Genomic DNA, 25,542 nt, shown 5'->3' with positions numbered 1-25,542 from the left:
GTTATATGAGAGATACACCAATGTATAACAGGATCTGTATGTCAAGGGTTTGTAACTTGAGCTCCCAAGTACCATGCAAGGAATTTAATCAAAGTGCTTTCAGTGTAGAAGAGATATTTCACTGTAATATTTAACAGTAGGTATAATAAAACAGATACTTTATTTGGATGCTGTTGAGTGACAATAGCAAGATTTTCCTTTTCAGACAGAGTCCACCTTCACTTGATTGTTGTTTGTAATCAAAGGAGAAGGTTTACTTTTCATCCTGTCTCCCACATCATTAGAACTGTCCTGGAAAAAAACTCTTGTTGTACAAAAAGTGACAATAATTCTCTTATATTCTCTTCTGAAGTTCTGGTTCAGGAGACCATATATGATAGCATTAAGGCAGCTGTTGAAATATGCCATGTAGTAACTACACACAAACAACCACTCTGGAATCCTCGGGATTATAGTTTTTGGGTTGACAGCCACAGCCAGGCCTATAAAGTTCAAGGGAGCCCAGCAGACTGCAAACAGGACAAACACAACAAACATGGTTACAAAGTTTCTGAAGTCATGTGGTTTCAGTCTGGGGTTGTTATCAGGTTTAACCCTTCGCCTTACCTGAATGACGAGGATCCATATTCTCAAGTAACAGAAAGTGACTATGGCTATGGGAAGCAGGAAATGGAAAAATACAACTGCTATTGTATATGCTGAGCTCACAGATTGTGCAAATGTACACGAGTAAATCCTAGGGTCATATTGTAGTGATCCCACAAATAGATTGGGCACAATAGCCACAAATGTTAGGACCCAGATAAGAACAACATAGCACAATGAATTCCTCTCGCTGTACAGCTTGTCATATTTGAGACTGTGGCAGATATAGCAGTACCGATTGATAGCGATGCCTGTAATATTGAAGATTGATCCAATGACACTTAGGCCCATCAAGAAGCCACTAATCTGGCAGTGAAGGTATCCCAGATTCCATCCGTTGTGAAATACAGATGTGAGGACCAGTGGATACGGGTAGATTGCTACAACCAAGTCTGCAACTGCCAGGCTTACAACAAATACATTTCCTGTAAAATAAATATAAAAAGGCAAGTATTAGTTTTTCTTTTGTTCTTTTCTGTTGATTCTGCTCTCAATATGTTATTGAGCAGCCTTAGTGGAACCCTTTAAATCTAATTAGTTTTTACCTTCTAGATCAAAATTGATTGTCATCTATCACAAATAAGACACTCATTTTTGATCTAAAAAGAAAGTAGCTAAAGATGTATCTTTTAAAAGAAAACTATCTTTGAGTTTAAATATCATCTCGTTGATTTGGATTCTTCCAAACACACAGACTCAGAATTCATGTAAAATTAAAATACTCAGAACTTTAAGCCTTGCTTTGGTTTTAAATAGTCTTTCTTGAAAAATCTGAATAAATAATATGATTGCTAACAAATTTCAATACTCGCAGTTATCTTCTGTATTTAATTCAATTCCCTTTCTTTACTTTGCTTCTTAACTTTTCCAGTCCTGAAATGAAAATCTGTTTTGTACATTTCTATTTCAAGGTTCCATGTCTTTAATATGGCTTTTAAAGTGACTGTGTTTGAATCTGCTGGCCAGCACCTAACTATACTTAACTTCTAAGAGTCTAGTTGAACATAAGCTTAGCTTAAATTGAGAGACATACTCTTTAGTAAGAGAAGTGGTGATGGTCAGTGAACTAGGCAGTTCCCAGACACTACTGACGACACATTCGTCTCTGCCTCCAAACTGGAAAATTAAGCAACAATAAATTCCCTTGGTTCATTTTTTAAAATAAAAAACAAAGAGAGATTATTTTAGGCTATATTAGTTCTTGATAAGAACTAATATCTGTTCTTCAAAGATAATAGAACCCATCCTAACTAAAAGTTTTTGGACTAATCTTTTGAACATCAATTATATGTTTTTTTTAGTTGCTTACATAACTCATCTGAATGCTTTGCAGCCATTCTAGTTTCTAAGAAGAAGATCACAAGGTACATTGATGTAACTTTCTTTTTTTTTAAGTAACTACTACATATATCAGTCTAGTTATTCATGTCCGTATTTATAGAAAGCAATAAATAAATATATATACACGCATGTGTGTAGGTATGTAAGTGTATATGTGCACAAAAATACAAAAACATATGTTTGAGATTATATTTTGGAATTTTGAGATTATTTGCTGAAGATGAAATATAAACACCTATTGCAACCTGTAAGAGAACATATTGCTAGTTTTAGACCATGTAGAATTTTATTATTATTTCAATGTGGGATTGGTGAATTGCTTTATGCATTTATTTTGAGCAGGCAAAATGCAAATAGGTATAAATGTGTCTAAAAAAATAAGTAAAAGTATCTATGGACCAATAGATCATTTAAACTGCAGTAATTCTCCAAACTAATTTTTAAATATATAATCTCACACATTTTAAGATCCATATCCTCTTGATGATTTTATGCTTTAAATGGCCAGGTGAAAACGCTAAATCTGAAAACACCCACAGAGAAAAACATAGAAATCATCTGGCTCAGGATGCTACTTACTCTCTTTTATTTAAATTTTAATACATGCACAAAGTACCACATTTGATATTTATGGTAATGGCAGCTGGGTAAAATATCCTCAGTTAAAACATTACTACACTGGTTTTCATAGGTTTGGTATCTGGATTTATAAAAATCTTTCTCTTGATAATGTCTGTGGTTTCATTTTATTTTGCCCAGGATTTCACTGCCAGACTGAAAACAGGCTTATCCTGAAGGCTTTGGCAGAATTTCAGATCATTTCAACGCTAACAGCAGAGCTCCTTTAAGCATCAGAAGAGAAAGTTAAAAAACATTACTTTCAGAATTTACCCTTGACATAGTGTCAAGTGGTACAAGAATGAATAAGGAGACCACATGAAGAGCTCTGTGTTTATCTTATGAATCAAGAACTGGAAAATGAATGAAAAGTTGCTGTTGGCAAGTTTTTTTTCTCCTGGAATACTGTAGGCTTTATGAAATGGTACCATATAAACTTTGGATGAGACAAAGAACTAGGACACGTATTTAAATGCAATACTTTAAAGAATACTATTTATATTTGCTTACAATTTTTTTTCTTACCTGAAGTCTACCCATCCCAAGCTTCTCTCTCTGTCAACCACTGAAACTTCTGCTGCTAGTATTATCATAATTTTCCCACTTGAGTCAAAAGACCGAACTGTAAGAATAAAGCTAAGAGGCGTGTGGGGTTTTTCCCTTTGCTAAAAGAAGACTGGACTGGTGGTAAACTTTTCTTGAACAGTTTTAGCAACCCTGTGTTTTGGAAACAACTAAGCATAGGAAGAGTAGGCACCCTTTCTCTGAATCAGCCAAATTTCAGGCTTCCCTAAACTGGTATGCTACAATTGTCCCAGCTTAACTTCACAGTCAGCTGCTGTACAGTGACAAGCTGAAAGTCTTGGACACACAGATTGTTTCATATGGACACTGGAGGCAAACAGGAGATCCTGGAAGCCTGTCTTTTAAAAAAATCATAAGCTTAGAGACCAAGTCCCAGGCTGCCAGTTCATGGGTAGCATGTCAACTGGATGACCAAAACGTTGAGCTAGAAACTGCCTGGAAACCAGCTACCTGTTTGCAGAGAGGACTTTTAACCTCTCTTTCAGGAAGGGTTGTCTTCAAACGTGATTTCCAATTAATTTTCCTTGTAAGCACAGAAACTTTGTTGTTAAACTAGAACAGAAAATTCAAGTGAAAAATTATTTGGGATTTGTGTTTGTTGTGTTTCTGGAGGTTCAGTGTTTCAGACTCTGAAGTCACATCTGAAATATGTTGAACTTTCACATCTTATATACTGTATGATTTAAAAATATGATCCTAGATTTAGGCACCCACTATGAGTGGAAAATATTGATATTTTATGGAATTCCATTTAACTCTTGTGTTTGTGGAACACTTCATATTAGTACCAGGAAAAAAAAATAGGAAACATTTAATTTTCATTCATACCATAATGTTTATTTCTTAAGTATATCTTTAAGGAAAGTGCATACTATAAACATTTACAGTGTTGGAACAGTTACAAGATCAAACTTAAATTCTAACTAGGATGTCTATGTCATTCTATTGTCTATTTATCACCTGTCACACATTGTCAGATAGGCTAAGTCATTTCTATTCATAACTAGTCCTTATTAACAGGATAATTTCCTCTAGATTTAGATCAGGTTTTCTAGAAGTTGTGAAGTATTTAAAAATCATATTGCCAAGATTGTTATGTACATAGTTTTTACATATATAATGGCACATTTCGAAACACTGATTTCTGATAACTCTAATACTCCTGATTTTCTTCAAGTCTTTGTTTTGGTTTAGTTTGAGTTTTGGGTTTGGGTTTTGTTTTTTTTTTCTTTTTGTAATATTTCTCATTAATCTAACCTTTGATCAGAATGTTAATTTGGGAAATTATTCTGCTATGTGAAGACAAGACTACAATTAGGTACATGCAATTAATTGAAGTAGAAAATTTAAGTATGGTACCTCAGCTATAACTAAACACAGCATCATACTGACACAGTTACACCTAGCAAAAGTGATAGCATTGATAGATTGCTGACAAAATATCTGGTTTAGGAAAAAAAGTAACTCTCTTCACAAATGAATCATTGGAGAGTATAAGTCTAATTGTAGAATATAAGACATCACATGAAATAAGGCATGGGGCTAGTTTATGAAGAGAGCAATGTTAGAAGGCTAGGCATAATATTCAATAAAATATGCTTAACTTTGCAACTGGAGCTGAACTTTTTCCTTAGAAAGGCATTTTGCTAAGCCTCTGCTTCTCTCATGGCTGCTTCCATGCAAAAAATTGTATCTATGTGTTTCATATTCCATGAACATTTTTGGCCTGAATGTTGTTCCATTAGCCCTGATATTTCATTTGTAGAACATCACAAACTAGAAAATAAAGAACCAAAAGCTGGTTTTGCGAGTGCCTAATACAAATTTAATAAAATATCCTTGTTCATCTATCTAGAAACAGAGGTGAGCTCTAGAGGGTCAGTAATCCTTCTCTTTGGGACCATAACTAGTCATGTTTTAAGATAAATAAGATCTGTCTATAATCTTTCTAGGATTAATTTAATATTGGGGAGCTGCTGTAACTGGCAGAACTGTTTGGGATTACACAAAGGTCATGGGCAATAAAAACTATTTAAAAATACCTGTAAGTGGGTTCAATCACTGTTTCTTAGGCAAAATCCCAAAGCCAAATAAGGTTACCTAGGAAGCAAGCATTCAGACAGTCCCAGCTTCACTGAAGAAAGATTTGAAAGGTTTAAGAAACTAACAGTCCTTGTAGCTCACCATCAAAATGGCACAAAACAGCTGAGCAAAAATTTTGGAATAAATATTGCATAAGTTCCAGTTACTCCTGGGAGCTTCGTTCACTTTACAGATCATAATATCAACTCCCCTAGATCTGAAAATTCTATTTTTAAATCAAAGGCACTATTTATAAACCTGGCCTGGATCAAAAAGTCCACGTGCACATTAAATTTGAATAGTGTGTTGGGCCTATGGTTTTGCTTCTCATTAGCAAATTAACCCTGATGCTGCAGATGGTGATGCAGGGAAATGTGAATGGCTTAAAGCCCACAATGAACGTTTCAGCTTTAAGCATATGTCAGAAAACCTTTCTCTTTTAAGCTGAAAAAAAAAGACCTTGTATTATTCAGCGAATGTCTTAAAACCTCATTCACATATACAGCTCTATCACATAACAGAAGGGATTTTCAGATCCTCTGTCATCTAATTGGGACACTAATGAAGCCAGCTGTGTAATTACAGGTATGGCAACTGTCTAGAGCCATAGTGATGCCAGTTAGGTATCTTGTTAGCATGAAGGACAGAGAATTAAAAATTTATGGTTTGGACTCATTTATAATCTTACCAAGGTAGAAATTCTGAGTGTCATAGACAAGTGCAGGTACTGCAATGACCCAAGTAATCTCAACCTTTAACTGCACTTGACAGAAATTCAGGGTGCTGAATCTTACAGGTCTAGGCAGATGGAGAACTAAGTAACAGCATATTTGAGAGATGTGGATTTGTAAAGGACCATGTTATCAGAATATTCCATATTGTATTTCTTTATTCTAATGTGCTGCAAGTTGAAGAAAATTTGACATAATCAGCACATCATAAATGAAAAATCATACTGATGTACTCTGAAAATAAAATGTTGTACTACATGTAGATTATAATAACTATAGGACAGAAACTTCCAGGGAAGCTGCAGCAACAGTTTAATTTGAAATACCTATGCCATCTTCTGGTCAAGAAAATTAGATGCATGAAAGTCTAATTGTTAGAAAATGGCAGTGAGAAATTATATAATACTCAGAATAAAGGAATGGAGGATTTTGGTGACATGTCCAAGCTGACTGTAGCTGAAGAGTATGTAGATGTGATTAAGTCGTTTTGCAGGTATGCTACATGGCATACAATCTTCTGTAACTTTATCACCTGCCATCTTTTTCTTAAGTCCTATGGAACATGTGTGAGTGAGACCGTTGCAGTTCTCCTTACAGTCTAAAAATATTTTTCAGTGCTATTCTAGGTAGTTCAGTCATGAAAGGAAAGTGATTTGAGTTTTACTGCCAGGCAGAGAAAGAAATTGAATCTGTATGCTGGATGAGTGCTACAGACTTGGGGATGTACCTTGCTTCTAGCAGTTCTGTATGACATGTCAGGGCTACTTTGAAAATGTCTCTTGTACTGGACCTTTCACATGATAGGAGTACTTAGTTTGTACTAGGCATTAGATTTAGTAGATGCATGGGATGTTGAATATCTCAGTACTGGCAAGACTGGGGTATTTATGGGTATGCCAAGAAGGGTGCTATCCATTTTGGATGAATTTATGTGACATAACATATAAATCAGCCCAGAAAACCAGCAGTAAAGAAAAAGCATAGACCATCACTGCAGATTTAGTCACCTAATGTAAGAGTAGAAAGGAGTTGACTGAAAATATTTTCTGGCCCCAAACTTAAAAACCTAGAGGTGGTCAGGGTTTGGGTCTTTTTTTTTTTTTTTTTCCCAGAAGTACAGGTTTTGAAAGGTCTTTAAATAACAGCAGTCATAACTACCAGTGAACCTCAACACTCATCTTTCATAGAATCAAGGGCTGGAAAGGACATTAAAGACATCTACTTCTAAACCCCCTGCCATGGACAGGGACACCTTCCACTAGACCAGGCTGCTCAAGGCCCCATCCAACCTGGGTTTGGACACTTCCAAGGAGGGGGCATCCACAACCTCCCTGGGCAACCTGTTCCAGTATCTTATCACCCTCACTGTATAGAATTGTTTCCTAATTTCTAGTCTAAATCTACCCTCTTCTAGATTAAAGCCATTTGTCCTCATCCCGTCACTACAAGCCCCTGAGAAAAGTCCCTTCCTGGCTTTCTTGTAGGCCCCCTTCAGCTACTGGAAGGCTGCTACAAGGTCTCCCTGGAGACTTGTCTTCTCCAGGATGAACAGCCCCAAGTCTTGCAGCCTGCCCCCTAAGGGAGGTGCTCCAGTCCTCTGATCATCTTTGTGGCCCTCCTCTGGATCCCTTCCAACAGTTCAACGCCCTTCTTGTGTTGGGGGCACTAGAACCGGACACAATCTTTCTGTTAGATTGTGCAGTGCCATGAAATATTTTGCTTTGAAACTCTATGTAGTAGGCTCATATCAAAAATATTTTATTTTAGAAGCAGCAGCAAATTGAACAAGACTTCTGTTCTTTCATGGAAACTCTAAAATTGTATCAGAATAATATCTACCTAATATATATTTAACTTGGTAACAAGATTACATAAAAGTGTCACTGTCATACAGTTTTGTAGATTTACAATATAGAGATAAGAGATGAAAGTGACTATTAAATAAGTAGTCTTGAAATTGAGGTTTCATTTTTTAAACACTTCATTGACAAATCTCCAGCAGATATTGATAAAATAAACAGTTTAATTGCTATTTGAAAAAAAAAAATGATATGCCATATACATATTTCCTTATACTCAGAGTGAATATTCATAGAATCACAGAAAGCCAGGTTGGAAGGCACCCCGAGGATCATCTGGTCCAACCTTTACAGATTATAGCATAGTTTAAATGAGATGGCCCAGCACTTTGTCAAGCTGAGTGAATGTTGCTGTAGTTATGTGTCCCACTCTGTGTAAATATGTTTTTTCAATTCTGTGGGATATTTTTCACCAAAACACAAAGTCGTGACAACTAATGCAGTCAGATGTAATATTGCTTAAATAATTTTTGACTTAGGCTTTATTAGTACACCTAGGCAAGGATGAACTGAAACATCCAAAAGGCTCATAATGACATTGAAGGGACTCAACAAACCTTTCTGTATTGCAGGTGAAAGTTAGAAATGAAGGCAGGCAGACACAGTGGTGTATGTCTTGAGTTCTTGTTTTGGCTCTGGTATTTACCTGGACTGTTCTTTCTACAGTTTATTGGGCTGGTGTGTTTTCAAGGTTAGGATATCTATTCCCTTTGAACATCAACACTTCTACCATGATGATGATATTTCAGAGACCAAATAGATTTGCCTGAATAACTTATCCACTTTTACAGAAGGGAATTATACTATCACTTTTGATATGATCTTTCCTATCTCTAATTTCTGTGATTCATTTGGGAGGAAAAAAAATGCTGGGGAACAGCCTGTTTTCCAACAAGGCATTGCCTAGATGTTACAGAACACTACGGTTTTCATCACAGTTCAGCAGGCTGTATGAAACTGATTAGAATAACAATGCTGCTGATGTCAGAGGACCACTCTACTGAACTGCATCACAACAGAATCAGTGTAAGAGTGCTTTTTCCCCTTCAACTGTATTTGCATTAGAGACTGGAAATAAATGGAAGGACAAAAATGTTACTATAACAGTAATAGCACAGCTCAGGTAATTAATAATACAGTTTCAAGAGTAAAACAAATAAGAAAAGCAGCAAAAGGCAGAGAGGAATGCTTGTGAAATATAATTATGTTTTGTATTTCTACAAAATCTCATAGATTAGTCATAAAGTGGGAAGATACAGTCTATTCTCTTTCAAGTTCTTGAGAAAAGTAGGAGAAGAGACTGAAGGTGCCACAACATAACTGACAGCAGACTTCTATACTGTACCTTATATTACGAACATGAAATCCCTTACCTCAATCTCTTTGAAAGTCACAGGATTTTGTGTCTGAATTTGTCAATAGAATTATTCATGGGAAGGAAAGTTTAAGAGTGAAAAATAATCCATTTTCTTTCTGTTAGGAGCAGTACAGTAGAGGTGGTATTTCAGTCAATCCCACATCTAACCACAGTACACAGCAAAGCTAATGAAATGAGTTCTTAAAACAGTCTTCTCAGTTTGTTCTAAAATCAGTAATTGTAGGACATCTGCCAGGAAACTGGAAAATAGCACTATGGAAAATATCACTTAGAAACTTCTATAACACACATATTAGCTCTCCCTTCCTCTATCCATTCTCTATTTATCTATTAATTTTCTTCCTTCACTTCTTTATTCCATCTCTACCTCTTCTCTCTCCTTACTGCCTTATAGTCCAAAATCTTTTACATTTATGACATCAGCTTTTTTTCTTTCCCTTTTCCTCCTCCTTTGCTCTTAGTTTGTCCCACAATCCTTAAAAAGCTGATTATCATATTACACTCCCATCTTAGCAGTTTGATGATTTTTAGGGGGTATTCCATCATGTAATTATCAAAGAATCAGCTTTTCCCAGTTCTTCCTTCCTCCATTTCTTCCTTCCTCTCTTTCATTTCTTCATGTGCTACAGCAAAAATGTAGAAGTTGAATGGTCCCAGATCAGAGGACAAGTGAAATATTTGCAAGCATCATGGGGAATTCACTTGAAAAATGTAAATTTTAATTGCAGTATTAGGGGGTTTTGCTGATGAAAGTAATTGATAGTATCAAGAGCTCTTGTCTGTAGCCTCAGAAGTGCATTTAGCAGTGGAAACTAGAAGATGATGTATAGTTCCTTTCCTCCACAAAAAGTTTTATAAACCCAGAGATCCAGCTACTGGACCAGAATAGACTGTTCCAGTCCAACTGTAGAACACCTACACTATTGTGTGCCTGTGTATATCTGCAGCCTGCCAGGAGAATCCTTTTCATGGCATGTGCTTTGGCAAGCACCCACACAAACTGCAGGTTAATGCATCTGCCACACTGAGGTCAAAATATGGCAAGAAACCTAAACTGGTTACGCTTAGTGTCAAGTTAAAAATATGAGAAAGTAACAACTAATGTTCAGATAACTTTCTTAGAGCATGTGTAAGAAATCTATTCAGGATTGCTAAAAAAAAAAAAACAACAAAAAACAAACAAAACCCCAAAACAACAACAACAAAACCACAACGAAACAAACAAAAGCAAGCAACCAGCCAAAGACACAATTAAAACGATAGCCCTGACAATTGTATCAAAAGCATGTTTCCCCTTATTCAAAATATGATCTAGATATATAATACAGGATATGACTGTAGACTTACAAGACTTATAGCCTTATAAGAAATTCACGAAGTATATAATTTATTCATTATTGCTTTGATTTATACGGGCAACTAATTATCTGATTTTAGTACCTATATAGTATAACTGACTCAGAAACAATGTTTGTTTGGTTATATTAGCTATGTATTTTAAAATAGCCTGCCGATAAAACCTCAGGTTTTGACATTAAAGGGGAAGGAATGAAGCTATTACACCACCTTAATCAAAATCTGTATTTTAATGTGTATAGAAAAGTTTTGGGAAATATATAACTTTTCTTTCCTTTTCTTTTCCCATTTTTTTTAACCCTACAGATCTAACTTCTAGTGCTCTAATAGAACTAAGATATATTTGTAAAAACCTTTCTGACATTTGGATGTCCATAAAAATATTTTCATTTATTTCAAGGCTTGTTATAGTTCTTACCTTTGTACAATTTAGTTTCTTTATCACAGGGACAAAAAAAATGTAGAACTTCAAAAAAATATTCTTAAGTTGCTATCCCTTTAATTCTTCAGACAAATAAAGACATGAGGGGCTTTTTTGACTAATTCTTCTCAGCAGCCTATAATATACACTGCAGGTAAATAAGGAAGCTATCCTAAATTAATACCAATACCTTTACAGTACACAGTATATGAGAAGTAATAATGAACATGTACACCAGCTAGTTTTCTGTAACATTTCATGATGGTGTTTAAAAACATTAAAATTGTTTAAAGAATTTCAAATATAGTTATTTGAATTCAAGCCCCACCTAAGATTTCCATAGTACAAAATGTTTGGAATATCCTCTAGGCATCACGACATATGTGTCAACTGATAGTTACTGCTTACAATAGAACATGAAAGAAGATGGCTTAGATATGGTGTTATATTTGTAATTCATTAACATATCTCCACTTAAATCTAAACTGAATAATCTGGGGGCTTTTTGTCATCAGTCTGAATGATAAAACTTCCACAGGTGATAGCTTTAGCTTGACAAGGCTCTAGAAGTTACAACGCATAGTGGAATTTTTCATAGAGTACATAATAAAACTTCCAAGCAATAATGATCTGAGAGGAAGTGGTAAGAGAAATTGTCAAGTATGATTGGCCTTTGACACCATGGAAGATGTCAGGTATTTCCACAATGTATCATGATGAGCTTACAGAAGTAAGGTAACTTAAAGAATTTTCCTTCTTTTGAGTAAATATTGATATACGACTCCAAAATTTTTCAATATCCTCTTGGTTAGTTAACTGCCAAATACATTACTTTTATATTTAATGCTTATTATAAATGAAAAGGGGGTTGGATTTGTACCTTTTATCTTAGCAATATTAAATTAAGTCCTTTTCCATGAGCTCATTCAGATGGAAATATGTAATCTAGCATGTTCATCAAGTGGCCAGACCAACATGTCCTTAGAAGGAGGCTTTTGACTAGAAGCAATTGGATAAAATAATAATTTATCTAACTCCACTGACTTCAGACAAGTTGAATTGCTCCAAGTAAGCCAATGAATGGCTCTGTGTATGGAATACATTTCATAATTTTATTATTGAATTATTATTCCTCTTCATCTTGTTTTAGTTATCTGTTTGCTGGGTTTTTCTCTCATGAAGAGTGCTGTGGAATTTTTCACAAAGTATTTTACTTTCCACAAATGTAGTCGAAGTATAATGAGGCTATGGGACTAGCTAATAGGAAAGAAATACATAAATGCTCTTGACTTTCAGTACTTGCAGATGTCTTCAGAAATTATCAGTCCAGGTTCTTACTTAACTTGAAGTACCAGCAAAATCTGTCAAGTACAATGAAACAAAATGCAGAAACCAATTCTTGCTGTCAAAAGTATTGGATTTTGTATTATGGTAATTTCAGTATGGTAGTACTTAAAAGTTGGGTTATGATATCTCATCTGAAGCATTTGTACTCATTGATTTTTGTTATGACTCAGAAATATCCTAACTGCTCATCCTGAGAATCCAAATACAATTCGTAAAATCAAGTTCAATACTTCCAGTGTAAAAAATATTGACCTTTTCTCTGTGTGAAAATAAAATATTTGGAAAACTACACAATCAATCTTAGTCTCATATTATGTATACAATATCTTGGTTGTTGAAGGCCCTTTCCTTTTTTATGCCTTTTTTTTTTTTCTCTTATAGTAATTTCTATCTTTGTTTAAATGTTAGAGAAAATCTCACAAGAAAGCTTTTAAGCAAGCTGGAAAGCTAAATATAGACAGCTAAAGATAGAATCTTTTAAATATTCAGTTAAAACTTTGCCTGTGCTCCCTCTGAACCTTACTCCTGAGTTCTTCATCTTTTTTTAGGCACAGGTTTTTAGTGTGCCAACATACTTCATTATTTAACAAAATTTAACAAACTAGAAGTCAACACTTCTATTTTGGAAGCTAAAAATAAAGAAGGCACCCAAAGAAAGGCAGTATAATTATCTCAGTTAATATTAAAAGAAATATCCCTATGCTGAAAGGATGCCAGCAAGAAGAGGTTCTGTACAGTCAGCATAAGTCAAAGATGCAATGTATTTATACTGTGTTGCAAAACCTGACATGAAGTTTACTATGAGAAGGATAGCATGGTGAGCAAGTGGCCAGGTAGCCTTAGCTTCAGACACCACTGAATGGTCAGCTTACTTCTCTTTACTTTGATCTATGATGAAATAATCACCTCACTTCTAAAACATTTTTCTTCTACAATATTCTACAGGTCACTGAACTATAAAATGAGAGGGGGGGGGGAAGAACGTGTCTTCCAAATCTCAATTAAAGCCTCCTAAATTTTCTTATTTTAGCTTCAGAAGCATCTGTATTTGGCTGAATGGATGAAAAGATTCAATAATTTTGGAAGTGAAAGACAGCTTGAGGTCCTCAGAAAGCCACAGTAGCTGTTCCATGTATGACTACAAAAATGTCTGCTTTAGCAGATCGATGCAGTTTGTACATTAACAACAGAAGGGTGTCCCCAAAAGATCTGAAAATTCTTCACTCTTTCAAAAAATATGTAAACTCAGAGTAATAGCCTTCATGTGTGTGAAGCAAAACTGGTCAGTCCATGATACAGAACTATTTTGGTAACATGCAAAACGCTCTTTCAATTTTTTAATGAAATTGTGTGCGTCACTCGTAACCACTGATGCTTATAGAAAGCAAAACTATTTCCCTTTCTAAGCTGAACATGTAGTACCAGAGAAATGGATAATGGAGACCTGTCCCTCACTCTGGAAGATGTTTCAGAAAAATTGCAGATTAAATGCTATTTAAAATGTTTCTTAAACACAATATACTGTTTGCTGACGGCTGGTGATTTGCCTTGCTATACCATAAAGTCAGTGCTTGATGTAGAATTTCATCTAGCTTCCACAGTTCATTTTCTGAGCAAAAGCATCATTTTCCTAAAACCCCATGATTACTAGCCTGGATCAAGAGATTAATTAAAAAAACCCTAACATTCAGTACATCCAACTTCATGTATTACAGATTTTGCTAAAAGAAGATCAGAAAATGAAAACTTTTATTTTCAAAAGAATTCACAAGGAGAGAGCTGTAACAAAATGAGAATTTCCAGTAATCTTAAGAGAGCTGCAGTGTGGTCATGTCCACCCTGACCTGAGTCAGAAGATATTGAAGATATATTATTTCTACAGATGGTAAATTAATAGATTTCTTCCAAAAGTATGCTGGCTTTTCTCATTCTTCTGCTTCCTTGCCTATTCTTTGATCACTTCTCCCCTTCTTCCTGTAGTTTGAGGTACAAGTAGTAAAAAACCTGTAAGCTCCAGAAGATGAGCTCTGCTTCCAGAGCACAAATGCTCCAAAACCAAAAGGAATGAGGCATTTGGAAATAACCTTAATCACACTTGGACCAACTCTTTTGATTCCTTTGTTTCTCTTACTGATAAATTATGGTGGATGGTAGATGTGAAAAGACACCAGAGTCCATCACTCAGTGATGGACAATTTTTTTGTGCTGAAGTTTTTATGTCATGCAATTAAGAAAAAATAGGTGCCTTTGCCAATGGCATGTGTCAAGCTAAAGTGAATTTGATTGTATTTCTTAAATAGCTGCTGGAAACCTTCAGAAACTAGTATATTAAATACCCTCTACTGGTGCCCTTGACATTGTAAACACATGGCAATATCTCAGGGAGGTTGTACTGGAACTACTATTAAAAAAAAATGTTAATATTTGAAAAATAAAAAAATCCATATGTTCTTTAGCAAGAGTTTACTGTTAAGCCTAGTTCGAATCTTTCAGGTGATTATTTATTCTAACTGGCAAATACTTTGTATGTCAGTTAATGTTGGTATAGTCACTGAAGTTAAATCTGTCAAGCCTGGCACCTTCATTTGTAGCTGTTCCATTAATAGAATTGACTTATTTGCTCTCAATTGTGTTTAAGAATGAATGCAATTAGAGTCAGCAGTCTGAGTGACCTTTATGGTACAGACCAGCCATAAAATAAAAAGTTAAAGAGCCAGTGTTTGTGCTAGCATGTATTCATGTTACTGTCTCTAAAAAGGGCTCCATGTCAGAGTGGAATTGTAACTGGCGTGATCATTGAAAGAAAAGTATTGTTATTGGATATTTATTCACCCTCTGGCACCTTCAAGACAAAAAGAGGCAATTCTGTTAAATGCCATTTCTGTATATTTTCTTACTATTGCACTGGAGGAAAACTTTCAGATCCAATTAGTTTTGCTTGAGTTAATCAACATAATCAGTAACTTGGAGGAAACCACAGGTTCAAAGCCACTGAAAATCAAATTATTCCGAGGTTTCTGAAATGTAAAGTTGCATGTATTTGACAACGTGTTCTTATCAAGGCCTCAGATCAAACATTACTGTTCTCCCACAGACTTGCCAAGTATAGATAGATGTGTTATAATTTTATTATACAGTAATCCACCCTATTATTTCAGAATAATGCCTGGGTGAAAATTGAAACTCTGACTAAAAATGATGCTCACGTCCTTGAGAAGTTAAAAATTAAACAGCAGGAGCATTTTTATATCCATGTCTGTTGCTTGTTCAGAAATTCAAGAGAATACAATAACCATTGTTTCTCATCTGTATTGTTCTTTTGTATGTGCAGACAATGAGTGAGAATGTTCTTAATTCACCTCATCCATCATGATATGAAATATCTCCTTTTCTTAGTCTTTGGCTATTTAGAAAAATATTCACAATCAAAACAAGAACTCAAAAATGAAGAATGTGTAATTCTCAATTCATAATGATATATGCAATCTACTGAAATAAGCATGACCTCAGAGATCACAGATTTTTGCCAGAGTAACAACTCTCAGTTCTATAATCTGAACAGATGTGCATTTTATAAAACACTGAGATTTTAGAGGTCTATTTATTTCTGGTACTCACAAATCCTCTGCTATTGGGAGCAAAAGCAGTTCAACACATATGAAATTTCTGGCCAGTTTGAGCTACAGGTGTGTGAAATATTTTTTATTTATTTAACATACAAATACTATAGTACTTCAGAGGATGTTGTCATTATATCAAGAGTTGGAATCCTATTATTTAGCAATAATTTTGGGTCTGATCTTGCTCCATATATTTAAATAATAAATATATTTACATATTTTTTTTTAAAGAGAGAGAGATCTTATATTATAATTTTGGGGAAAAATTATTTTCTTAGCTGTTATTGCTAATCTATAATGCTTTTCTTGGTAGACAACTGTGGACTGGAACCAAGAGTTATACACTGAAAATAATAAACAGTCTTTGTAGTCAGCTAAATCATAATGAGTGTAAGAAGATCTGCATAGAAGGAAGAGATATGCAGTAGCGGTAAGCCAAAGGAAGTCCATTAGCCACAATATGCCTAAATATTTGATATAGACAGGGATCAAGGTTGGAGGAATTGTACTTAAGCTTCTAAAGCCTTTCATTCCCCATTAAGCTAGAAAATGTACAGACAAAGGCTTTGGTTCAGGTCCAGGTTGTATCTATATGCAAAACATGAATCTGGAATTAGTCACATCCAAAGGAGACAAACTTCAGGATCCTCACTTATTTTTAAGTTTTTCTGAGACAAAACGATCAGATCAGTCTGAATTAGTATATTTGACAGCAGAATTCTGCCCATTGATTTTTTTTTAATGTAGTAGCATAGTACTTGTGAAGGACTGCAAAGAGCCAGCCAGAGCTATGATTAGAAACTTATTTTGTTTAGTTAAGGATGTCACCATTTCAGTGAAAAATTTTGCCATAAAGAAGATTTCTGTTGCTTCAAGAAGTTTACACTTACATTTGTAAAGTGTTCTTTAAAAATAGTAGAGAGCTTTCAAGTGTGGATTAAAATACATAGGAAGACTTTATTCTAGGCACTTTTTATCTTGTGCAATAATTTACACATAGTATTTACACACCTGTCAGGCTCATTTCAAGTGAGCCTAATGACCAACATGCTCTCAAAATTCAATGCTCAAAGAAAATTCAAGTATAGTGATGACATCTCTAAAACAAAACTTTCCAAGATGAAGTCAGGAATCTTGTCTGAGGCAATGTTCTGTAAATTCAGACATTTAAATGTGCATCCATGAATGAGATCACACAAAATACTTTAATAAAGTAGTAACTTAATGACTTGAACACAGTGCAGCCCTCTCACAATGCTTGCATCCTTAGTTTAAATGCTTTCTATCTTCAAAAGACCGCAGTCAGGAGAGATCATTTTAGTATGCAGGTAACTGGATGTTTTCAGTTTGTGATAAGAGAAATTCTATACTGGATACCAGTTGATCAAGTAGTAGTAGTAGTAGTAGTAGTAGTAGTAGTAGTAGTAGTAGTAGTAGTAGTTTGTTTCTTTTATCTAAGAAATTATTATGGAAAAATCTTTAATAGTATTCCATTATTCCAGACCTGACCAAATAGGTGTACAAGCAGTCAAACAGTGGATGGTACCACTGAATCTTTTCCTTTACTTTTTAAACCAGGCTATTATGAAAGCTGTGTGTAATATTTACCAGTGCTCAGTGTGCTATTCTAAGGAGCAAGCTAATGTGCTGCTTGTGCTGTGAGAGGCAGTGGAAAGATGGCTATACATTGTCATAAAAGAGGTACTTTCCAACCTATTTGCTAGCCAGGACATAATTATCACTACAATTCCAGTATCTGAAGAGGGCCTACAGGAAAGCTGCTCAGGGACTTTTTAGGATGTCAGGTAACGGTAGGACTAGGGAAAATGGATCCAAACCAGAGGAGGGTAGATTTAGATTAGACTTTAGGAAGAAATTCTTCAGCATAAGGGTGGTGAGACACTGGAACAGGTTGCCCAGGGAGATGGTGGAAGCCTCATCCCTGGATGTTTTTAAGGCCAGGCTGGATATGGGTCTGGGCAACCTGATCTAGTGGAAAGTGTCCCTGCCACTGGCAGGGGGTTTGGAACTAGATGATCCTTGGGGTGCCTTCCAACCCTGACAATTCTGTGATTCTATGATTCTTACTGCTCTGTGGGGAACTGTTTGAAACAGAGTCTGCAGGCAATTTAGCTGCATGAAATGGCCCTTACAAACAACATAGACCTCAGAAAGGAGCATACAGCTGTGCCAGGACTAAGCAAAATGTAGGCTTTAAGCTTGTATATAAAGAGCCATATATTTAGGCTGGCTACAGAACCAACATAAAACATTTGTAGAGTGTGTTTACTAGTGATTTGGCAGTAGAGGCAACAGCAATAAGAAGTTGAGGAAGATTAAAACATAGCATTCTTTTGTAACTTTAGTTCAGATTTTTAAAGCTGCATTTAATGTTTTGACTGACATTGCTCATCAGTTTTCACTGGAATTGCTTATCTAGTATCTTGAAGTGGCTTTACACATATTACCCAGTTACTATTTCACTGTACTAGTAGCTTCTACTAAATTGTCTTAGCTGTTATATCAGATACTACCCTGAGGTTGTTGGATTAGAACCAAAATGACAGTACAAGAAATAATAAGAGGGAAAAGTATTTTCCCATCTGTATGAAGAAAGCACAGCCAAAAATTACTGGATTTTTTTTACATATATTTTATACCTATTGACAGTCTTTTGATGTACAGACATCGAAGGAAAACAAGACGAGATAAAGAATTATTGACAAACGCATTTGCTAGCAGAAAATTCAGTTTCTAAATACTAAGAAATCCTTTTTTTTTTTAGATAAGATCTTTAGGTATCATAAAAACTGAAGAATAAAAATGTTTTAAAGACACTCCTCTCTGGATGTCCCCCTTTTCCAATATTTGAAACTTTTCAATCAAATTTGAAAGAGGGTCTCTAAGACACTAAAGGAATGGGGAAAAAAAAGGCCAAATGCCCAGCGTCACAGAAACACGAGGGTCACAACAGTCAACAAAGCAACAGAGCTGGAGTGGAATCCCTTTGAGGACAAGCACATGAAAAAAGAATGCCTGCAGAAAACCCTTGTGGGAAAAGCTCTCAAGCCTGCATGGGGGAACTAGCACACTTGGGTGCCTCTCTGAAATGCCTCTATGCTAATGCACAAACCATGGAGAACACACAGGAGGGGCTGGAAGTCTGTGTGGAGTTATAACCTCAGTTGGATAATGGAGACATGGTGGGACAGCTCTTATGGCTGGAGTGCTGCAGTGGAGGTATACAGGCTCCTTAGGAGGGACAAGATGGGAAGGCAAGGAGTGGGAGCTGCCCTTTAGGTGACAGAGAACAGCTGGAATGATTGGAGTCTTCACCCATGATGGGTGAAGATTACTGGGCAGACTAACATGGTCTGCCATGTAGTCAGTATCTGCCACAGACCTCCTGATTAGGAAGCAGTAGATGGGGTGTTCTTCAAACTAGATGAGGCCTTCAAACAATTGGAAGAAGTCTTAGATTCACAGTCCCTGGTCCTCATGGAAGGCTTCAACCACTCTGGTATCCACCAGAATGACAGATCTCAGATTGCTCAGGCAATCTAGGTTTCTTGAGTGCATAAAAGACAACTTCCTGACACAGGCAACTGAGAACCCAACAAAGAAAGATGCTCTACTGGATCTGATACTTACAAACGAAGAATTTGTTTGGAACTTGAAAGTCCCTCCAGGGATGGGGCTTCTACCACCTCCCTGGGCAACCTGTTCCAGTGTCTCACCACCCTCATGGTGAAGAATTTCTTGTAAAAAAAGAATGGAAGTTTTCTTTTTCATGTTTTTAATTCTTTGAAAATTAGTGTTATATCTTGTCTGAGATGATTTAAAGAACTATGCCCCCAAAACACCAGAAAGAAAAGCATGAACTTCTAGGATCCTGGCAACAAATTGGGTTTGTGTTATCTCTGTACAAAGATGAGATGTTCTTGGAAAAATGAGATGAACTAGACTCAAAATAAACTTTCCCCAAATATCAAGAAATGGTGTTCTTTGTAGAAGTGCTTCTTTTTAGAAAGCATTTAAAGTAGCAAAGGAGAGAACAATATTTCTATATAATTTCTATATATTTCTATGTATTATATATGTACACATCACTGCATCAGGAAAGAAAGGAACACTGTAGCATCAACATGAAGAAACTAAGACTATGCCAGATCTTTCATTTACACTTTTGTACTGATTCTCAGGTACTGTACTGCAAATTTGTGCCATCAAGGATTATCTGCAATACTATGAAACAGGAGGCCTGAACCTGACTACAGCAGAGTTCAATTTTGTTTAATGCAGGTTAATCCATCTTGAATTGCACTTAATCTGTGTTAGTAGATTAACAAAATATATTTTCCTGTTTCTTCTAAATTACACAGAAATGTTTGTAGAGATTAACAACTGACATAGTTTAGAGCTCAGTAACAAAATCTTTATTGGTTATGATTTCAACACCTGAAAAACACTGCATTTGCAACTGACAGACTCTAGGAAACAGGACACAAAAAATCAGAAGTCACAGAGCAAAATTAAGGTTTCCAAGCATTTCCATAGAGTTGCCACTTTGTTCCCTTCTACTGAAGTTTTTAATTATACATGTATATATATATATATATATACACTCATGTTTACATACACATATATAGTATTATACACCTCTACATAGTGCCAAATTGTGTCTGGTATAAAAATTGCACAAGAAATAAAATGCAGGTAGCTGTGGCAGATACCTCTGTGAACATCAGAGAAGTTCAAGTCCATATCAAGTTTATGGCAGAGGCCTGAGTCTATTATGAACTAAGCAGAACTCTTAATTATTTTAGGTACATTTATTTGATCATAACTCATAGTATAGCCAAAGTTGTTTAATAATGTTATAAAACAATGTGATAGAATAGAACAAATTTAAGATATTTAATATATTAGGAAAACTCACTAAGAAGTCTCATTCATTAGGGATATATTTTCCCCTTGCTGAGCATACTTCAGTCTCATTAATCACTGGTGTGATGGTGTGCAGCGATTTATGGATGTTCAAAACTGAAGATGACATTTAATAATTCCATCAACAATTGTGGTGTTCAGATAATCTGAATACTTGTTTCTGGAAATCATTATCTGGAACATTTCCACCTTGCTAACTAGTCATGTTTGCTATACATTATGTATGAAGCTGTCCTTATATATATCATTACATTATAGATATATTACTTTTAAATATGTGGTGCCTTGGTTTGGCTGATTAGTTACACGTTTTGATTAATAATCCAGCTCTTAATCTGTAAGAGGGACTGGGATTTTATGGAATGACAAAAATCTTTTCTAAAGTTACATTTGCCAAAGGATAAATAATCTTTTCAGTCTTTCCAGGGATAATAAATATTTCTAATTATTTAAAGCAGCTGTACCTATTCCTGCCTAAACTCTGTATTTGACTGTCATAATATTAAGTTATCTAATTCCAGACAACTAAACCAGATGATCTGTTTGTAGAGCTCTTTTTCCTCACGTTTAGATATATTTGCACTTTAGAATAAAATCTCATCAATAATTTGTGGACTTCTGAAAATCTTGCCATTCTTGCCTTTTAATACTTCTTCTTTAAAAAAATCTAAAGTAAACAAACCAAAACCATTTGGGGGAAAGGTTTCAGCCTTTGGCTTGCTATGATCACCTTTTTCTCCTGCCCCAGCACCTGAATGAAGTTTCATCCTTGGCTTCTCACCTACCAAATGAGTATCAAACAAAAGTTCATGCTGTTCTTCACTCGTCAGTTCATCCTTTGTCACCTAGTAGAGCTAGCACAGCATAATCTCTCACTGTACTGTAGCACTCAGACCAGGGCCTTATAAGCAATTATGCTGAGTGATTCTCCTGGCCAACACTTCCATTTGTCATTCCTCCCTTTAACTCTGTTGCTTGCACCTAATGATATGAAAAATAGATTAATATGAATCTCCCACACAGAGTATTCCTACACCTTTGCCTGAAACTAACCTACTGAGATTTGGTCAATCTAAGCTAAGAAATAAAACTAACACTGTAGCAAATGTCTTCATAGGTGGGTCTTGGACTGAGGTTGTAAAATGTGCCTCAGACATGTGGGTGTCCACTCAAGTTCAGCAGGAACCAGAAATCTAGTTTCTTTGGGATGCTTTGGGAATCTCAATTACATTTTCAAGTAGTAAAACACTGCAGCAGTTGTAATAGAAAAAACTATAAGGACAGTTTATAAAACTGTAGAAATTAAAAGGAATAAGCAAAACCAAAAAAAGACTACAATCTATGATTAAAAAGTTATGGGTCTGTAAAGTCTGGAGATAACTGAACCAAAACTTACAGTACAGAGAGAGAGAGAGCAGACAACATCTCACTGATTTTAACACTGTGCCATAATGCCATATGACTTTTAGTACTGGAGACATTCTAACATCTGGCTTAGTGTGGTTTTTGGCTTAGTTTGAGGAGCACACTTACACTTCTTGTGCACACTTGTGCTCCTTCCTACCCATAACTGTTACACACTTCTGTTCCCTATAGAGAAAAAACACTGAATTTTCTAAAATGTCTAATTATTGCAAATAAAATTTCAAATTTGGGTATATATTTTCATATATACATCCAAAATATTTGGATTCTGCAAAGGTCTAAGTATGTCAAATTTATTTGTGTTTGTGGTGTTTTTGTTGTTGGTGGCTGGTCTTGGGTTTTTTTGTGGAAAAGCAGAACATAGAGTGTCAGGAATTCATAAAAAAAGCTGGAGATTCACATGGAGAAAGACAATCACAAACATAAAAGAGTTCTTTGTGCTTACAAAAATTAAACAATATTTCCTAGCAAAAATGAACCACAGTTTCTACGAATGAACACGCACCTATAAAATGCTCATTAGAATTTCATCTGCAGATGGCAATGAATCAGCTACCATTAACTGGACAAAATTGTTACTGTATTTTAATATATTTTCAGCTTCTGTAAGGTTTTAGTCACCAGACTGTATCACATCTCAATACCAGCTGTTTAATAAAGAATGCTGCTCTTCGGTGTTCTCTCAGATCTGAGTTAATTCAATGACTCAATAACAACACTACTACAGTATAATTAATCACTTCCTGATACAGCTAGAAAATCTTTAACAAAGGTTGTTTTAAGGAATTGCATTCTTATTCTGAGAAGTGATGCATAAAATGGAATACATCATAGTTTGGTTTGCATCTTGATGGTCTGAAAAAAACGAAACATTTTTCCCCTCTAGTGTCTGGTAGTGGAAATTACAACTGATTTAATGCATTTTTTTGATAATTACATTTTAGTTAATTTATAAGAGTGTTTTGGTTTTGTTGGTTTGTTTGTTTTAATTATGAGCATGCTAAAGTCCTAGTTAGAACTAATGGGTTATTTTGAAATTCTTTCCCAGTTAAGAATTTGTATCAGACACAATTCTCTTACTGAAACCAAGGAAAGTTTTACTGTTGATGTCAATTTAAATTCCTTATTAAATTTTTTATTAAAGGCTTTAAATTCCTTATTAAAATCAGAAACATATCTTCAGAAATTCCAGATTAGTTAAAGTAACATCATACTACTGAGTTAGAAGCAGTTATAGCAAATATAGCTTGGAACTCATAATGAAAATGTGGATATTTAACTTTTGGAAGTTCTACACCTCCAGTACAAGCAATGGTTTCTGGGAATACATAACATGTTAAGTTGCAGCCAGAGACTGTCTGCCCCACTGGAGCTTGCCTCTGTAGGCTATAAAATTTTCATACAGTGGAGCCATAGATCAATACTGGCACTTATCAGAGCAGCTAAATTCAAGAAATCAAGAAGAGCAATTCAAAGTGACTGCTACCAGCATCTGTTGTATTTGAGTCCTATAAAGAGAAAAGCAGGCATGTGATCTAGGAACTCATAGTAGATCTTGTGTGTATTACAGTTTCCTATCTGCATAGGGCACTTAGAGAACTGACAGCCAGAACCATTAAATGCTGCTTTGAATGTCAAAATAGTGACCAGATTTTCTCAGAGTCCTGAGATCCTGTTCTTTGAATACTTCCAGTAAGTGGTAAATATTATTAAAATTAAATCAGATTAAGCACAGGAATGTTTGTCATCTTCTGTTTGAAGCATACACACCCACAGATTTACAATCTATTGTACAACTACAATAAAGTAAAAGCTTTTGTGTGTAAAGGAGATTTAGCCTGGATTTTGGCCCTTTTTGTTAGATCTCATGAGAAGAGTGTATGCTTGTAAGCCTTTGTTTTCTCCAGCTGTTTAGTGGAATGCATTAACCTTTTTCACAAATCTTACCTCAGCTAACTACATTTCTGTGACTTTTCCAAATTGGTGTTTATGGCAACTTGAAAATATTACTTCTCCTATTGGGTTTTTTGGAGTTTGTTTGTTTGTTGTTTTTTTATGAGCTGTCTTTTTTTTTTTTTTGCTAAAGATGTGCTATCAAAGAAATCAAGGTCACTCTTACATACTACACCCTTCAGCTGACCTGAAGAGTACTCATGTGTATTTGTTCATTGAATATGAATACACATACAACATTTCTTCCCTCTCTTATTCTCAGACTGATGAAAGGAATAAGGCATATAAGGCTCTTTTTGGCTATGCAGTAGTGAGTTAAAATCACATGCAGGAGTTTGCACTTCTTGATGAACTTTATGAAGCTCTTATCAGGCTGCTTCTCTAGGTGAATTATCAATACCTTATTACTTAGCTCCTTTTACTTTTCTGCTTTTAAGTGGAGGAAAAGTTCAATATAACTGATCATCTCTAAAGAGCAAAAAAAAAAAAGTGTTCATATTATTTAAGGAGTATCAATATTTATTTCATATTATTTGAGAAGAACATTGTCAAAAACAATGATTTTAAAAAATATATATATTTCACAGTCAAAAATGTTTCTTTATAACAGAAAAAATTCTGAAGAGTCTTTATTCTGGACTCTAAAGTTGTGCATGAGATTCCAGAGGTGAAAAATAAGAGTGCCAGCTTAAATTATTCTATTTTCTAATTCATTTTACAAAGAGAAAGAGAAATAAGAAGTGATATCTTCCTCTCTTTCTTCCCTCTGTACCTCTGCTCCAACACATAAGTCTAACATTTATTGTTCTGGCTTCTGATATCATGGTAATTGTGTCCCACAATGCCATATATTTAGTAGGAAAAATGACATTTTATACCTTTCCAATGAAATCTCTCACCTTGTTACTTCTCTATTATGATTAACAGGCCTTTCTCTTCCTCTCAGTGATACAGGCATGAATGAGTAGTTACCCAGGAACAATACCAGAAATAATTACTAGTAGAATGGAGTAAACAGCAGCCAGATGTTGGTTTAATGAGAAAAAGATGTCTCTTAGAAAAGTCATAATAGGGCTTATTATTATCAGTCACCTGTATGGCACTTACGAATCTCTGAAGCCTTGTGCAAAAACAGGATGGAGAATTCTCTCTCTGATGACCAGCTTGCTTTCTTAAACCCAGTATTGTTTAAGAAGTAGAGATATAGAAGTACGAAATTAAACAAACAAAACCC

The 25,542-nt window shown here is 35.2% G+C and overlaps 1 protein-coding gene across 1 annotated transcript in view; it reads right to left on the bottom strand.

Annotated features, from left to right (window-relative positions):
- Positions 1-201: 201 nt before the first annotated feature.
- MTNR1A (melatonin receptor 1A) overlaps positions 202-25,542 on the bottom strand; it is a 50,170-nt gene continuing 24,829 nt past the window's right edge. The window contains exon 2 of the mRNA XM_054383022.1: positions 202-1,070. Within this exon, the coding sequence (XP_054238997.1) occupies positions 202-1,070 (869 nt within the window). The remainder of the gene's footprint in view (positions 1,071-25,542) is intronic.

The sequence above is a fragment of the Indicator indicator genome, chromosome 8 (genome assembly GCF_027791375.1).
Source record: "Indicator indicator isolate 239-I01 chromosome 8, UM_Iind_1.1, whole genome shotgun sequence".
NCBI classification, from domain to species: Eukaryota; Metazoa; Chordata; class Aves; order Piciformes; family Indicatoridae; genus Indicator; species Indicator indicator.
The sequence above is the reverse complement of the archived record's forward strand: the minus strand, read 5'-3'. Positions and strand labels throughout refer to the sequence as shown.